At 38.5% G+C, this 18,203-nt stretch overlaps 1 protein-coding gene across 4 annotated transcripts in view; it reads left to right on the top strand.

The window, feature by feature from the left end:
- The first annotated feature begins 876 nt into the window (after positions 1-876).
- Positions 877-18,203, top strand: part of nf1a (neurofibromin 1a) — a 116,904-nt gene continuing 99,577 nt past the window's right edge. For all 4 annotated transcript variants that reach the window (XM_085130731.1, XM_085130730.1, XM_085130732.1 and 1 more), the window contains exons 1-2: positions 877-1,144; positions 12,897-13,040. In XM_085130731.1, the coding sequence (XP_084986857.1) occupies positions 1,085-1,144; positions 12,897-13,040 (204 nt within the window). In that variant the 5' untranslated portion in view covers positions 877-1,084. The remainder of the gene's footprint in view (positions 1,145-12,896; positions 13,041-18,203) is intronic.

The following is an 18,203-nucleotide window of genomic DNA, read 5'->3' as shown; positions in this document are numbered from 1 at the left end:
TTAAACATCTCCTTTGTGAAAAGGTGAACGCACCAGTGAGCAAAATCGTAATGAAACTAGAAAACAATAGGCCAGTCTTACAACTATGAAGTTCTATTACATACAGCAACCAGCAACATACAACGTGCACAGCTGAATAAAAGATATATAAAAAAACATACAACTTTTGAACTGACCCAAAAGACACATTTTCAAAGCATATAAAATGGCTAAATCCATTTTGCAGCAAGGATATATTCATGCTTAATAACAAAGTTTTAAGTGTTCATAACAAGTTAAAGCTTTACCTTTATCTTGGTGCAGGGGTACAATACCAAATGTGGCTTGGCACTCAGGGTCTGAAGAGAGCCCTCATAAATTCCTTCATGTGGACTCTAATGTCTATATTTCTTATTCAAAATGCCTGTGTGCACATTCGACGGACATGCGATATTGTGGACTGTAACCATGATTTCAGTGATCTCAAGTTAAAGAAGTATCTCTCCTGTGAGGCCACTGATAGTGGTAAACAAAGGCACAACTGTACGAGCTTTCTAGCGTCTGTGAACAGAGTTAACTCTTTATTGTCATTGCACAGTCATACCTAGTACAATAGTACAACGAAATTGGAACGTGTCCAAACACACACACACACACACACACACACACACACACACACACACACATATATATATATATATATATATATATATATATATATATATATATATATATATATGTATATATATGTATATATATTTATGTGTATATGTTGGAATAGCATACCATGTTACATGTAGCATACATGTTGCATAATGAAAATCAAAATAATGATGAATCTTGAAAACAGTGCCTGGAAGTGTCCTTTTTCATTACGGCTAACTTGACCCTGCACCGCCCGCCCCCCAGTCAGTTTCTGTGAAGAAGACTTCCGGTTGTGTGTCATGGCGGTGGGATGGTGAATCCTAAAGAAGGAGAAAAAATCTCGCCCCTTTCGTCCTTTCCCACAGATTCAAGAGAATTTCCATGCATTACTAAGCCCGTCAGCTGCGGTCTTGCATCTTGGATTTAGCAGCAGAGGGCTGCGGTGTCCGTCCGCCTGGTCATGGCGGCTCACAAACCAGTGGAATGGGTCCAGGCCGTGATTACTAGATTTGATGAGCAGGTAAGATGGGCTCATTCAGTAGATGGGTGTAGCAAGCTTCGGTAGTGTTGACGCTGAAGTACTCTAATTAACGTAATATATACAGCAACGAGGTGTTTTGAAAATCGAATTAAATACCGATTCATTTGTCAAATGTACTTTCTCCACTGAAGTGTACTGTGTTTGCTTCTTCCAGCTGCAAAACACTGAAGATGAGGTCTTTCTAGCTAGCGCTGTCTCCACGATCAGTTAGCACGTTTATCTCATATTATAATTGAGCTGTTGGGATTTGCCTGTTCCAGTGGGGAATAATGTTAATAAAACATTATATCTAGAACATTTGAACCAGTGAAGACACGTCTGTATGTCATTTAAAGTTGATCTGTCGTTTTCTCTCTTGTCAGCTAGGTAGCTAACATTAGCAGGCCTAGCTTTCTAATGTAAACAAAAAAGATGTGGCTGGGGTAGCACACTGCATCCAAAATATCTTATGAACTTACTGGGGTGTGAGTACTAAAAGTTAATGCGCCTCTTTCTAACAGCTATTTTCTTAACAGTTACTGTGAGACGCCTGCTTTTCTTTATTTGTAAAAGAAATCCATATCGGTTTATACCCAAAACTTAGCTCTTGTTACAATGTGTGTTCGTATTGGTTATTTCCTATAAGTATGACATATCTACGAGGTCGACAAAACATGCATCAGCTGTTTACAAAAGAAAAAACCTCCCAGTCAGACAGTAGTCAAAGTTAATTTTGGTAGATTGTGATTGTGAAAAGTAATTCGCTTTTCTTAAGTTGTCTTGGGTGTTAGTTGATACAGATCATGGCTTGTACGTAGGATTTAGCAGTTTAGCCTGGATTACTACCACTGGAAAAAGTGGCTTTCGGTGTTACATCTACTTGTTAGTTATTATTGCACCAAACCCCAATTAAAACCTCACAGGTCTGTGCTGAAATACACATAGTTTGTCATTGACACTATTACATTTTGAGCAATCTGAGCGTGTTTGGAAGACACTAATAATAATAATTAATAGAAAAAGCATTTAATGGTCAGTGTTTATATTGCTTACTGCCTACCTTGCTTTTTTTTTTTTTTTTTTTTTTTTTTTTTTTTAAACAACCTTTGTCCTATTTTTTTGGGATATTTGTCACTCTTACATGATTCAGAACAAATTTTAATGTTAGACAAGGATAACCCAAGGACATCTGGCCCTCCTTTTTCAATTTACCTAAACCTATCTAGGTCTATGTGAAAAAGTATCTTTTCTTTCTCTCTTAATAAATTAACTCATCATTTAAAAGCCTTTGATTTTTACTTATATTTGTCTAATATTACATTTTGTGTATATATATATATATATATATATATATATATATATAGCAGTTGAAAATTTCCTTGTAGACAAGCATTTTGGCAGCATTTGAGGAATGATCTATGTCCATACTTGAAAATTAATAGGTGACCATTACGGTTAATTGACTGGTCACGCTATCTGCATGTATAAAATAGACATGGACAACAAAGCCAGCAAGCAACCCTTGTAATTCTTTGTGTGCTGATTTAAGCACTTTGTTTTTGTTTCCTTTGGAAAAGAGTCACAAGATACTGATGTGACAAGTCAGTTGAGGAAACATGATTGATAAGATCCAATCAGGAAGCACATACGTGTGTCTGTGTCACTGTTTCCAAAAGTTTCTTTATGCTTGTTCAGACCAGGGGAAAAAAAACAGGTAAGAAGTTTTCCCAAGAAAACTAAGTCTGAATTTTAGAAACCCAGACTTGTGTGGATGGTAGCTGTAAACCTAGCAAAAGTTACTAATTTAAAATTATTATTATTTTTTGACTATAAAATCTGTTAAAATATCAAAGAAATTATTTGAGATTACATAGATTTTTGTTAAGTATGTTTGTTATGTGGTCAGTTTTTGGGTTGCTACTGTGAAGGATTTTCACTTCCCAAAAAATGTCAACATTTTGAAGTATACTTTTTTGTACTTCTATAGTTAGTAGCAGTTACAATGAAGCTTTAAAATAAACAAGAAAAGAAAAAGAATGTAATGAATAAATATTAAATAGCATTTCTATCATTACTGAGACCAAGCTATTGAGTCTGACAAATACTTGAAGAGGTGCAGATGACTCTTTTTCAGTTGCATTAATTTTTTGTAATACAGTAGAAAAGAAAATGGATTAAGTGTGATTGCTGTGATGGTATATATAGCAAGAAACCAAATGCTATACCACATCAGCACTGCTGAAAAATGTTTTCAGTTTATATGTTACTGGTTTAGTAGAAGTAGGCGAAGCAATCCAAATATCCCTAGTGTAGATACCAGTTTGCTGATATTGGTATCAGATTGATATGTGATCGGCTCAGAATGTAGCCATCTGAGCTGTCCATACCTGAGGTCTTGGAAACTACCAAACAAAGACTCACAGGTTTGGCCAGCCACTTGACGAGGTATACCAGAGAGATTGAAGGCAGAAGAATAAACTAGCTGTTCTCCACAGAACCATCCAAGGTATATTCCCAGTGGCAGGGCAACAATATGACAACAGTTCCACAAAGGGTGGAGACTGAGCAATACTGGAAGAGCATATGGGAGAAGGATGCAACACATAATGACTACGTCCTGCCCGTGATCAGGTACCCTGCTGGGATAATAAGCTGGCCAAAGGAGGAGGTAGAAGCCACTGACATCAAGACCAGGAAGCTCCTGACCATGCATGGAGCATTTCATTCTAAGTCTAGCACAGTGAGGCTGTATGCTAAGCAGAAGGAAGGAGGCTAGGAACTAATGAATGTAAGTTCCCATGACCGACCGTGTGCTCAGTAAATACCTCAGGCAGCAGAAACCCAAGAAGGAGGAGGAACCATCATGAAAGGACAGGCCCCTGCACATTATGTACCTATGGCAGATAGAGGAAGTGGCTGACATCAAGAAATCCTACTGAAAGACAGCACAGAACACAAGATGCATAGAGGCTGGGGTCTGTCACACCAGGCAATATTCTAGGGGCAGGATGTGTAAAGATGCCCCTGAGACAATCCAACACATAACAGCAACGTGCAAGATGCTAGCAGGCAGGGCACACATGGAATGCCATAACGAAGTGGCATAGTGTACAGCAGGGGTCGGCAACCCTGGGCACGCGTGCCAGCTGTGAAGGGTTAACTAATGGCACAACAGGCAGTGAATTAATCGGAGAAGGTGCATTAAAAATAAATGGCCGGGCCAGCGGTGCACATCGCACATTAGCTCACATAGACACATTAGTTGTGCCGCTTCTTAATGACGGTATCTTAGCTAACCCCAACAACCACATTCAGCTTGTAAATAACTTAGCCTACCGGTGAGAGGGACGTTGCTAGCTGGCAGTCTTTTGAGGCGATGTTGAAATTTCCACATTCCGACACTTCAAATACTTCAGGAGCTGTCCGCTCAGCGCAACATCAGCACCACGGAAATACACGGATACATCCGTAGACTCAAGACAGAATTCGCAATGCATTTTCGGGACTTTCAGGTGTATGGACTAGAGATGGACCGATCCGATATTACGTATCGGTATCGGTCCGATACTGACGTAAATTACTGGATCGGATATCGGAGAGAAATAAAAAAATGTAATCCGATCCATTAAATATCAAAAAAGCACCTCACAAAACTTGCCACATGGCGTAACTCGGCTCATAACCGTAGCACGTCGGAGCAGTGTGCATCACGTGATAGAGCGGCTGTGTGTATTTGTAGCCTCGCTACCAAACCAGCATTTCATCTCCGAGGAAGTCTCTCTTCTTTGTTTTTGGCCCACTTTGCACCAGAAAGAGGAAACCAGCGGCTGAACAACAGTAGCACGTTTAACCTTGATAAGCTGTTGTTAGAATTTATTTAATATTACTTTCTACACCAGGATCTTTTTCTACGCAACTGACGCTGGTAACTGTGCAGGGGCGGATCTAGCAAAGTTTAGCCAGGGGGGCCGATAGGGGATTAACAGGGAAAAGGGGGCACAAAGACATACTTTTCTTTCTTATTCTCATTTAAAGTGTCTAGCTTTTAATAAATAATTATCTGAATCTCACACCCAAAGTTTTAATCTGATGTAAAATGTATAGAAGTCCATTACTGTATATAGTAACTGTTAAGTCTAATATACCCTAGTAAGCTATACTACTTTTTCCTTTGGGAGGATACCATCTGTGCAGTCTGCAATTCTGTTGAAGAAAAATGTTGAATCTATTTAATATTTCTTGAAAAATAATTTAATTCTGTGCATTTTTTTTTTCACACTGCATCAAATTAAAGTTGATTAAGTCGATTAAGCATCATGAGGTGGAGGGTGGTTCCCTATTTTTTTTCTTTTGCTGGGAGTTTGCAACCCTATTAGTTAGGTTGCTTAATATTTCTGCTAAGTACTCTTTAAAATACCAGAATAGGGAGGATGGAGCAGGTTTAAGTTTATTAGATTGATCAGTGTTGCTGATCTATGAAATATTTTGGGTGCAGTATATTTTTTACATACAGGTATAACAGAATAGCTTTAGTGTTGTTGTTTATTTAAACTTGAGTATAAACTTATGCAAAATGCAGCAAGATATTAAAAAAACAGTTTCATTGATTAAAAAACACTATATCGGATTCATACCGGTATCGGCAGATATCCAAATTTATGATATCGGTATAGGTCAGACATAAAAAAGTGGTATCGTGCCATCCCTAGTATGGACCAATGTTTTCTTTTTTGATCAAACCAGAAAGCTTTAATGAGCAGCTGGATTTGTCTCGCATTAACTGGCTGGACACAGAGGACATTGAAATGCAGCTGATTGAACTGAAAAGCTCGACTCTGTGGGGGCCAAAGTTTGCAGAACTACAAACTCAGCTGGAATCCACAGCTGTGCGTGTTCATGGAGCTGCATTTTCACCTGCTGGACATCACTACCTGACTAGTTAAACTGTCTTCAGAACATTGCAGAGGCATTATTGACAGTATTTCGCTCTGCATATCTGTGTGAGCAGATATTCTCTCACACGAAGAGTGTCCTCAGGTAGCCGTCTGAATGCTGGACACTCGGAGACCTGTGTTTCTGAGTGGGAGACCAGAGATCACATTAACATGTGTATCCCTGTATTAACAAACATGCCATATTGGCACAGTTTATTTTTCTTATCATTGTTGTGAGAAGACCATAAATAGCATTTGCATTTTCTGTTGTACAGTTCATTTGCTGTTATGGAGTTCTTGTTATGGATAAGAAGTGTTTTTTCTTGTTTCAAAATAGCTGATAACTATTCGCTGATAGCTGCCAACATCTGCGAACAAATATAATCAAAATGGGAGATGCCCACTAGGGTGGTTGAGAATGACTGAGTTAAGATCCTATGGGACTTCCAGACATAGAAATGGTGGTGGCTAACCAACCGGACATAGTAGTGGTAGACAAACAGAAGAAGATGGCCATAGTGGTAGATGTAGCAATACCGAATGACAGCACCATCAGGAAGAAGGAACATGAGAAGCTGGAGAAGTACCAAGCGCTCAGAGAAGAGCTCGAGAAGATGTGTAAGGTTACAGTGGTCCGTATGGTAATTAGAGCACTCAGTGCAGTGACTCCCAAGCTAGGCGAGTGGCTCTAGTAGATCCCAGGAGCAGCAGGTTTGTGTCTTTCAAATCCAAATTGTCTCCCAAATGTCTTCGTGTTGTCTTCTTCCCCCTCACTCCAACTGGTACAGATAGCTGCCCCTCCCTGAGGTTCTGCTTCAGGTTTCTTCCTGTTAAAAGGGAGTTTTTCCTTCTTGCTGTTGCCAAACCTCATAGGGAGTCATATGATTGTTGAGGGGTTCTTTGTTTTCTTTGCGTTATTGTAGGGTGTTTACCTTACAATATAAAGTTGCCTTGAGGCAACTATTGTTTTGTTGTGCTAGATAAATAAAATTTAATTGAATAAATAGTGTAATAATGAGAAACGACAAGGAAAAAGTATTGAACACACTTACTGAAATTTCTTTAATACTTTGTAGAAAAGCCTTTGTTGGTGACGACAACTTCAAGATGCCATATGTTTATATGAGAAACTAGTCGCATCCATTGCTCTGGTGTGGCCCATTCTTCCACAAAACCAGTCTTTAAATCCTGAAGGTTCCGTGGGCCCCTTCTATGAACCTGAGCTTTAATTCTTTCCATGGATTTTAAATTGGATACAGGTCAGGGGATTTGCTGGGCCATTCTAGAACCTTTATTTTCTTTCTCTGAAACCATTTGAGAGTTTCCTTCCCTGTGTGTTTGGGATCACTGTCTTCGTTAAATGTCCACTGTCATTTCATCTTCATCATCCATGTAAATGGCAGCAGGTTTTTTTTTTTTTTTATCGGGAATGTCTTTTCTCTCTTAGTGCTCCACAAGTTATCTTTGGCTCTCAGACAAATCTTATGATAATTATTTTCACACCTCTGTATGAAATCTTGGGGGAAGCAATTGGTCTTGACTAGTTTATAGTAAAGTTATGTTCTTTCCACTATTATGGCACTAACAGTGCACACTGGGACCTTTAGTAGTTTAGAAATTCTTTAGTAACTAAAGCCATCAGTATGTTTTGCAATAATAAGGTTGTGAAGGTCTTGAGAGAGCTCATTGGTTTACTCATAATGAGAAGTTTCTTGTGTGACGCCTTGGTAATGAGACACCTTTATATAGGCCGTCAGTAGTAAACTAGATTGTATAATTTGCGCTAAGTGACAGGACCGTTTTCTAATTATTAATAGATTTTAGCTGGTTTAATGACTTTCTATTTCCCTGTTTATTTTTTCAATACATTTTCCTTGTGTCATTTCTAATTAGGGCAGGGGAATATGGCCAAAAATATTTATCACAATATATATTTGATAACGATATAACTGATAGAGATAACGATATAACTGACGATATAATTGATGCAAGACAAAATACTTTACAACTTCACAACTTTATTAGTGCAAAAAAACCCCATCAATGTATTTTGACTTAAACAAGCAGCTGTTTTTTATGTGCATTAAAGCTATATAAAAATTTTACAGTGCAAATGCAAATTCCTTGCTGACAGTTTAACCAAAAGGCATTTCCAGTGGAAATTGGCCGACATATCCTCAGCAAAGCCATGTATAATATCCACAAAAAGAGGTTCTACACACACAATACGGTAATATTATGTTGAAGCACAGTACGTATCACTCCGCGAGGCTCCTGCCTACGATAGCCGTAGTGCTCTGACAATCCATCAAGCGGTGCGGTGTTGTAGCTTAGCAAAGTTGTACTAAAACATTTGACAGATTTTTGAGCGCCGTGTAGCACATAAAATCGGTTCGGTAATAACGACGGCCTGCTAGCATGCTCTACCAAAAAATGTGCTTTGGTGGGTATCTGACAGATGAAAGCCAAACCAGCTCCACTGAAGTTGCAGCATTTTTACAAACCAATTCTGGTTCATCCGTTTCATTCAACGATCCACTTTCGTCCTTCTCATTCTCCATCGCCGCCATGCTTTTTCCGCTATGTGCTAATGAAAACAAAGGCACTGCACATGTGCGTTTTACCCATATTCTGTCGCGATATTTCATTTTCTTATCATTGCCTAACATTACACCAGTATTACCGTGAATGGTATGATATGGCCCAGCCCTATTTCTAATTATTGGACATAATTTATCAGTTTGATTTCTTTACATGTGTGGATTGGATGGGTTGTTATCAACATCTAGTGAGAATTTCATATCAATATCACCTTTAGAAACGTGTATATTTACTTAGAAAATTAGCAATGTGTTCAAAACTTATTTTACCTGCTGTATACTGCTATATACTGTCAGAATTATTTTCCCTCCAGGGAATCAAGAACCTACTCTTTTTAGAAAACCGTTTCCTGGTAGTTCAATTCCTTGGAATCGTTGGTCTGCCTGCCTATTGATTCTGCTTATTGGCTTATGTGCTTGCGTGACAATCAGGTGATTGAGGAGGAAAATAGCAATGCAGTGGATATGGACATTTATTTTTATTGCACTAAAGGACGAGAGCACAGTGGTAAAGTGGAAAACTGCATCCAGGACAGAAACGAATGCATTATGCTGCAACTTTAGTTCTATGTTGTCTGTATCTGCACAGACAACATAGTAATGCTAAGCTAGCCAAGAACCCTGAAGCTGAGTGAATGCCGATCCCAGCAGCAAGACCCTTAACTTCTATAGGTAACAAACAGATGAACAGTTAGGCTGCAGCCTCCTTTTCTAGCTGTTCATGTTACTAATGCGGAATCACTTTGCGTCTTTGCTTTCTGCAGTCAGCTTTGTATTGTACTAAGAGAAAGATCTTAGTAATTAAGTAACGTAGTGCATTACTTTTAAGAAAAGTTTTCTGTGTAATATGTGCAATAATTACTACTTTGAGTAACGACTCCAACACTGATCAAAACAAAGAAGGCTGCTACCCTAACAAACATGCACAAACATTTGACCAAAAAGAATGCAATTTGCATGTAATGTAATTTTTTCTATTGCTGCTTAGCAATGGTGGTTACTCTCAAAATGGAGCCAATGAGAATCAATAAGAAATTGAATCGATAAGTGATGTTTGTAATGGAATCGGAATGGGGATTTGAATTGATCAATTCCCATTCCTAACTACAGTTGTGGTGTTTAGGTTTAAAGTGATGATGGAGAACTATAGAGAAGGTCAGAAGGCGATAGACTATATCTTTGTGGATCTAGAAAGAGCATAGTTCCACAGGTGTGGTACTGTGTTAATATATCAGGAAGTCAGGAGTGACAGAGCAGTATGTCAGTGTGGTGCAGAACAAGGGAGGACAGAAAGCCAATAGTGAGGTGTGTGGTAGGTGTGACAGATGTGTTCAATGTGGGAGTGGGATTACATCAGGGATCAGCTCAGAGAGGCTTTTTGTTTGCGTTGGTGATATACAGGCTTACACATGGTGATATAGCTGTTCTCACTGTTGACAACACTCCCATAACTTTCCACTTTTATTTGTGTTGCCATTAGGGATGTGCAATATGACCAAAATCTCATATCCCGATATAAGACATCTACCGTCCCGATAACGATATAAATCACAAAAATGTTACATTTTCTGTAAATTCTGTGAATCTCGGGCAGCTCGACTTACGTGAAGTGTTTCCAGCTGGGCATAGTGTACCTGGAGTCGAGTGTTTTAACCGATGCATGAAACGATACATTTTTAGACATAAATTGTAACGGCCGCCGTTTTCTTTGTGAGTATTTATTACACGGCGTGCTGCGGGGAAAAGCCCTTTTTAACGTTTGAGTCTAAGGTTTATTTTTTTTAGCACCAAGGGTCTTTTTTGCTTCTCATCAATACTCTGCATACTCTTTCACGTCGTTCACTTTATTTTGAAAAGTCTCAACAGGATCTTGAGCTTTATTGTGAAAGGTTTATGTGGAAAATAAACAAGCGGACACGCAATTGTTTTACCGTCGTTGTTGCTAACGACAACGCATAAAAACAGGCGCTTGTCCATCCGTAGTGTGGCTATATTACATATAAGAGAAAGAGAGAACTTAAGAAATTAATATAGCCACTACAGTGACCATCAAAACGATGAAAAAATATTGCCGTAAACAGTTTATTTTGCGACACCACGAAACAAACGATAGTGTAAAATGAAACAATAGATGTTTTTATATCGTCATCTGATATATATCGTTATATCGAACAGCCCTAGTTGCCATATAATTTTGTGATTGGCTGACAAGGATAATTGAGGATGCTAGGGGTAGGATGAGATGGAGGCAGATGATCTGCTGTGGCGACCCCTAAAGGAAACAGCTGAAAGGAGTAGTAGTACTAATACTATTGCAGCAACAATCATAACTACAAGTATGTTGCTGTTCTCTTGGCAGTGACATTTTCTGAATTGCCTATGTACTTTGTATCCAGAAAGAATTTAGAAGAATGGGAGAAATGGCCCAAGATATAGATTGGCTATATATACGGTGGATGTAAAAAGTGTGCACACCCATGTTAACCCAGGGTTTTGTGATGTTAGACCACAGTAAACAATTTCAAAAGTTTTCCCACCTTCAGTGTGACCTATAGCCTGTACAGTTCCCGGCAAGTTTACATGGTATTAAATGACTCTCAAAAGCTTATGAGAAGACTAGACAAAATCTGGTCAGGGAGACCTACACCGGCACTGAAGGAAATTTGAATTATGATGAAGAATAAAAACAGCGTAATATTCAACATGAATAAATGTCTCATTAGGACATGCATAATATTTTAGCTTAAATACTTTGTCACTGCACACACTGACATTTTAAATTTAAAAAAGCCTTAGCATTTGAAATTCTTAACAGAATTTAAGAACTTTTACAGACAACATGCAACAATAGCTGCAGATTGTTTTGTTGTTGTTGTTGTTTTTTTAACTCAATGGTTGAAACTGAAATAAAAATTAAGTGTTTACAATTCTGATTCCATTTTTAGTTTCATTTTTTTAAACAGCACAAAGGGCCAATGATGATGAGAATAGTGCTGCACTGCACTAATCATGTGGTTGGAATAGTTACAGCTACATGGGGTTAGGTTGATGCTTTATTAGCTTGTAGCAGCATATGTGTTAATCTTTGAGCTGCTGCACAATGGTACATTACAGCAAGGTAAAAGACTTAAAATGAAAACGTAAAATGTTAATAAAATCTTCAGCTAGAGGGCACCTCAGCAGACACAGCCTGAGGCTCAAAAGACTTCCTTGTTTTTTTAACATTTTATGTTGCATACATCTTTCCACAAAAGCAGGTAACACTTGACAAGGCATGATGCCAGTATCGAAAATATCAGATTTAAGCAGCCCAATTAAGGTAACTGACCCTCATCACCGATTTCTTGGCTATAAACATTTTTCCCAGACAGTTTTTTTTTCTAGATACACACAGTGTAGCGAGACAGCTGAACGCCTGTGTTCACTACCTCATCAAACTGGTGGTCGCACACCTGATCCATATATGAACTTCACTGAGCCAGTGCTGTACTTCATCTGCTGTTTGTTTCCCTTGGAGCATACACAGATCACAATCAAGTGTCACTTGTGTTTATGTTCTTATTTACATTTGAAAGTTTGATAGAAATCTGTACCAAGGCGATATACAAAGTCTTTTAAAATTATTTATTATTTTGTATTTGTTGTTTTATTTCCTATAAATAAGAAAATAAATACATGAATATCCATGATGCCCTTATTACAATAATCATGTTTGAACAGTTCATTACTGGATGCAACTAAAAAGACTATGGTCGGAGCAAAAGAGGAGTTTAGCAGAAATGCAGTCTTGGGTCAATCTCGGATATCTGACAATAGTTTATTTTTGTTAATGTTGGTCTTGATAATTATAACAATGAACAAAAAGGTGATACATTTTATATTTATAAGCATACACAATAGTTCTGTAAACCACAACTATAGCAGTTGCCCATTGTTTTCAGACAATAGCTCAGGGGCAGTTTAAAAAGAGACATAATTTTAACAAGAGGATCTCTAAATGAATGCATCCCAGAGGAAAGCAATTAAAATGAGAAGAGTATATAGCACATCATGCAGGATGGATAAACAACATACAGTGTGTAGCTTTAAAGGCTAAGCCTGCCAAAATGTTCTAGGTGAACGGTGTTCTCTAAGTTTTTAGTCAGGCCACGACAGAAATATTTTATTTACTGAATGTCTCACCTCTAATTTTATGGTTTCTTTTGTTCTTTTTCTCAGCTTCCCATTAAAGTTGGACACCAGAACACCCACACCAAAGTCAGCACAGAGCACAACAAGGAATGTTTGATTAATATCTCCAAGTACAAGTTCTCCCTTGTCATCAGTGGTCTTACCACCATTCTCAAAAATGTCAATAATATGGTAAGTGCATTTTTCTACTCTCCTAGTCATAATAGTTACATGCACACACTTTGAACAAATCTTTTTGATTGTTGATGTATGTTGCAAGATGTGACATGTGTTGATCAGGCTTGTTGTGGTAAACTGCAAGGCTGCTTGATCAGACTTGTATCGGGGCAGGTTGGAGGTCAGTTCAACACTTAAATGGGGCATAAAACGCTACAAATGTAAAGGCTAATTTACACCATTGAGCCCTACTCTCAAGAACCAACATAGATGTAACACTGTCTGTGAAGCTGGACTTAAGAAATGTGCTTACTGTCCACTTTCACTCTCCGTGTCTTTAGCAGTAAGGGGCAGTCTGTTGCTAGCTGCACTCAAAAAGGAAAACCCAGCTGTTAGCTGTAATATTCGAGTTTGTAAAGCACTTTATAAATGAGGATTGTGTAGAGTAGAGCCTGAGTCACCAGACAAGCTGGAGTCCAACTTTCCTGCTTTTCCCCACCAATCTGATTGTACAGAGCTTTGCAATCAGCTGGCCAAGCAGATGTTTGCAACACGCAATCAGCGCTATTTTATACAATAATATATTCTCTATTTTCCCAAGCAAAACCAAACAGTGTACAACATCACAGGTTACTACATGGGTATATCACCAAAAACTGTTTCCTACTGACGACTATTGGAAATTCTAATATCCATCAGCATGTCCGCAGGAAATCGCCATGTTACAATATCCTTCAATTACATTTGGGATTCGCTTTTCCTCACTTCTGATATGAAGTAAGTTGTTTTACTTACTTCATACGGGGAATTATTTTTCCCCACATCCTCAGTGAGATGATCAGTCATCAGTGAAATAATGTGGCGGAAAAAAAAACAAAAGATCTCCATACACATTGGTCTACTTTTCCCTGCAGACATGCCGATGGGATTCCCAATTGTGCTTTGGAAAGAAACTTTATGTTTGTGGTGTGATATGGATGTACACTCGGCCAAGGAGGGAAATTCGGGAAATTCAGTTTCTGTCAGTCCGGTGAATCACCTGTCACCTGGCTCAAACAGCCTCTCCTCCATACAGTCCTCATTTATGAGAAACAGACAGTAAGGTGGACAGTATGTCCTCGTCACTGTTGCAGTCAGGGAGAGCCCGCGTGTGATCCCCTTTAACTGATTTTTAGTTTTAGTGTTGTTGTTTTTCCCTCCAAGTTATTGATTCTGTCACTAGTTAGCTAACATAAACAAATTTAAGTCTATTAGCTGCAACCAGCCAACCAACCACGTGACATCATGTCCCGTACTGACAGTAGATGGCTCTAAACGTGATTTTAAATCCAAGTTGACAGGCAGTGTTACATCTGTTTCAGTTTTTGAGAACAGAGATCGATGATGTAAATTAACCTTTATATGTGTAGCATTTGATGTCCCCTATAAAGCCCTCGTCAAGCTATTCCTGAGGACTGTGTCAAGTAGCTATTGTCCTGCTAGGCATGTTGGTGCTGTTGTGGAGAAACCATGGTTTCCAGCAGAACATCGTATTGTAACAAGTTAGCAATTTATTGATGACAGTGTACAGAAGACAGTGATTGTTCCAGATATAAGTGTATGCAGTGCTAATTTAAGCATGTGTTCATCCTCCTTGTCAGGGTCACAGGGGGCTGGAGCCTATCTCAGCTGTCTTAGGGTGAGAGGCAGGGTAAACCCTGGACAAGTTGCCAGTCTGTCGCAGGGCGAACGCTTAGAGACAGGCAACCATTTGCACTCACATTCACACCTATGGTCAATTTAGAGTGACCCACTAACTTAATGTCTTTAGACTGTGGGGGGAAGCCGGAGTACCCGGAGAGAACCCATGCAAACTCCGCACAGAAAGACCCTGGCCAGGTGCTGGACTTTAACTCAGGACCTTCTTGTTGTGAGGCAACAGTAATTTAAGGATCTTTTAGATAGTTGTGTTTGAAAATCTTGGTAGATCACCGATTTCTGAAATAGATAGCCTGTCTGCCCACACACTGTTTACAGTCACTTAAATCACCTCTCTTCTTTAAGGTTAATCTTTAAGGTTGTCTTGACCGTGTCTGAATGCATTGTTAATTTTTAAGATGTTTTATTTGGGTCTTTCCATCTCTTCAGCAATTTTTAGAACATTTTCTGCTTGACCATTCCAATTTGCGTAACTAGAGTAAAATGGAGTAGCCCTTTATTATCATTTAACATATGTAAAGAAATTGTGGGTGCTCCACACCAACTGTGCTGGAATAAGATGTAAATAGTAGATAGCAGGAATAAATAACAAATTGGAGTGATATATATATATAGATATATATATATATAGATATATATATATATATATATATATAAACACTGTGTGCAGTTATTATGCAAATGAGTATTTTCGCAATATCATAATTCTTATGCATATTTTCCAACTTCAAGCTGTATAAACTTGAGTGCTTATTGGATTTAAGCATTTGTGTATTTGCTTAATGAGTGAGGGTGTGGCCTATGGAGATCAACACTCTATATAAAGGTGTACATAATTTTCAGGTAGCTTCTCTTCCTCAGGCAAAATGGGCCAAAAAAGAGTTTTAAAGTACTCTGTAAAGTCAAAAATTGTAAAAGGTCTTTCAGAGGGAGGCAGCACACTTGAAATTGCTAAGATATTGGGGCGTGACCACAGAACCATCAAATGTTTTGTTGCAAACAGCAAACAGGGTCGCAAGAAACGCATTAAGAAAAAAAGACGCAAATTAAGTGCCAAAGATTTGAGAAGAATCAAACGTGAAGATACCAGGAACCCATTATCCTACACTGCTGCCATGTTCCAGAACTGCAACCTACCCAGAGTGTCTAGAAGTACAAGGTGTTCAGTGCTTAGAGACATGGCCAAGGCAAGGAAAGCTGAAACCCCACCATCACTGAACAAAACATGCAAGTTGAAATGTCAAGACTTGGCCAAGAAATATCTGAAGACAAATTTTTCAAAGGTTTTATGGACTGATGAGGTGAGAGTGACTCTTGATGGACCAGATGGATGGGTCCGTGGCTGGATCAGTAACGGTCACAGAGCTCAACTTCCACTCAGATGCCAGCAAGATGGAGGTGGGGTACTGGTATGGGCTGGCATTATTAAAGATGAGCTAGTCAGACCTTTTCGGATTGAAGATGGGCTCAAAATCAACTACAAAACCTACTGCCAGTTTTTAGAAGACACTTTCTTCAAGCATAGAAAAATCAGGAAGCAGGAAAAAGTCTGCATCTCTAAAGAAGACCGTGATTTTCATGCAGGACAATGCTCCATCGCATGCATCAAAATATTCCACTGCATGGCTAGCCAGTAAAGTCCTTAAGGATGAAAAAGTAGTGACATGGCCTGTGAACCTGTGTGCCCTGCTTAAACAGGAAATTTACAGTGTAGGAAAACAGTACACCTCTTTTTTTTTTTTGACATGTCAGAAATGTTTATATGTAAATTTTGAGTTGTGTGTATGTGTGTGTGTGTGTGTGCATATATATATATTTATTTATTTATTTATTTTTTAGGGGTGCAACGATACACAAAATTCCCGGTTCGGTTCGATATTTTTTTGATACAAAAAAAATGTTCATGCCTTTTTAATTTGTCATTTATTAAAATTATATATATATATATATATTAACTCAAAAGTAGAGTTTTAAATTTAATGTTGCTGAAACAAGTAATAAAAAAATAAATCTGATTTTATTACAGAGAAATGGCTCTTTCCAAAATATAAGCTATACTATACGCTTCTTCTGGGCTATATTCTCAGCAGCATATTAAACATATCAGGTCCCCATAAGGAGAATCATGTGCTAACGGCTGTCTAAATGACTTGGGTAAAGTTTGTAGCATGCGTGCTTGTTGTTTTTGTCTGCTTCCACTTGTCTTTGCACTAGGATGATGTCGGAGTAAATGTGCAGTCATATTCGTTGTGTTCCCACTAGTGCTGTCAGCGTAAATCTCGTTGAAATGACGTTAACGCCACAACACGGCAAATCTCCGTTAACGAGCTACCGCGGATCGCCCCTGCGTGGGGCTGGACGGCCAACACGTTAACGAGCTAACTGTGCTAATGTACTGGTTCCCACCAATGTAATTGAGCATTGCGTGGCACATCCAACATACTGTTTTACTTTAGTCCATGACGCGCTTACCTTCAGGGTCATACAGTACATCACATGAAAACCAAAATAGTTCCAAACGCCAAATCTGAATGAGGGTGGGGGACGTTCAATTTGCCATGTTGCAACGAGAGCTTAACTTCTGTCTCGCTAGCTTGCGCTGCGCTCAATTAATCTGCGTTCGACTACTCCGCCCAGGCTGCACTGTCGAGCGCAGATCCACTGAGCGCTCAACACAGACAGCATCATCAGAAGAAAAGTTGATAAAATAAATTAAAAATTTTGTATTGTTCGATACATATGTGTACTGAACCGAAAGCACTGTATCGAACGGTTCAATATCGATACGAGTATCGTTGCACCCCTAAAATATATAAATATATATATATATATATATATATAATATATATAATATATATATATAATATATATATATAATATATATATATATATATATATTATATATATATATATAATATATATATATTATATAATATATATAATATATATATATATATATATATATATATATATATATATATATATATATATATATATATATATATATATATAAAGACATATAAATATATGTCTTTATATTAAGGGCCATCAGTCAAACAATACTGTTTGCTCTGGGTCTAAACAGAGCATATTGTGTGTGATGTCTTCTTTTGCGCATGTGGGCCGCTTTGAAGCTTCACACTAGAGCACGTTTGCTGTCACATTTTATTTGTAGTGTGAACAAGCAGACAAAAAAATCGGATTTGATCAAAAAATCGGAATTGAGCATTAAGACCTGCAGTGTGAACGTAGCCTTAGACGATGGCCCAGATTTGTGAGGTGAGTGAGTGGGTTGTGGGGGGGGGGATAGTGTTTGTTTACAGGGGGAGAAGTTGTTTGTGAGTCTGGAGGTGTGGTATGGCAGCGGGTCATGCAGGTGGTGGGCAAGGGGTCCCTGTGATGGCCCTGGTTTTCCTGAGACAGGAGGATCTGGTAATGTTCTCCAGAGGTGGCAGAGGGCAGCCAATGATTTTTCGGGTG

Source organism: Neolamprologus multifasciatus, chromosome 14 (genome assembly GCF_963576455.1).
Source record: "Neolamprologus multifasciatus chromosome 14, fNeoMul1.2, whole genome shotgun sequence".
In the NCBI taxonomy this organism is placed as follows: Eukaryota; Metazoa; Chordata; class Actinopteri; order Cichliformes; family Cichlidae; genus Neolamprologus; species Neolamprologus multifasciatus.
This window is presented reverse-complemented; position numbering and strand designations above follow the sequence as displayed.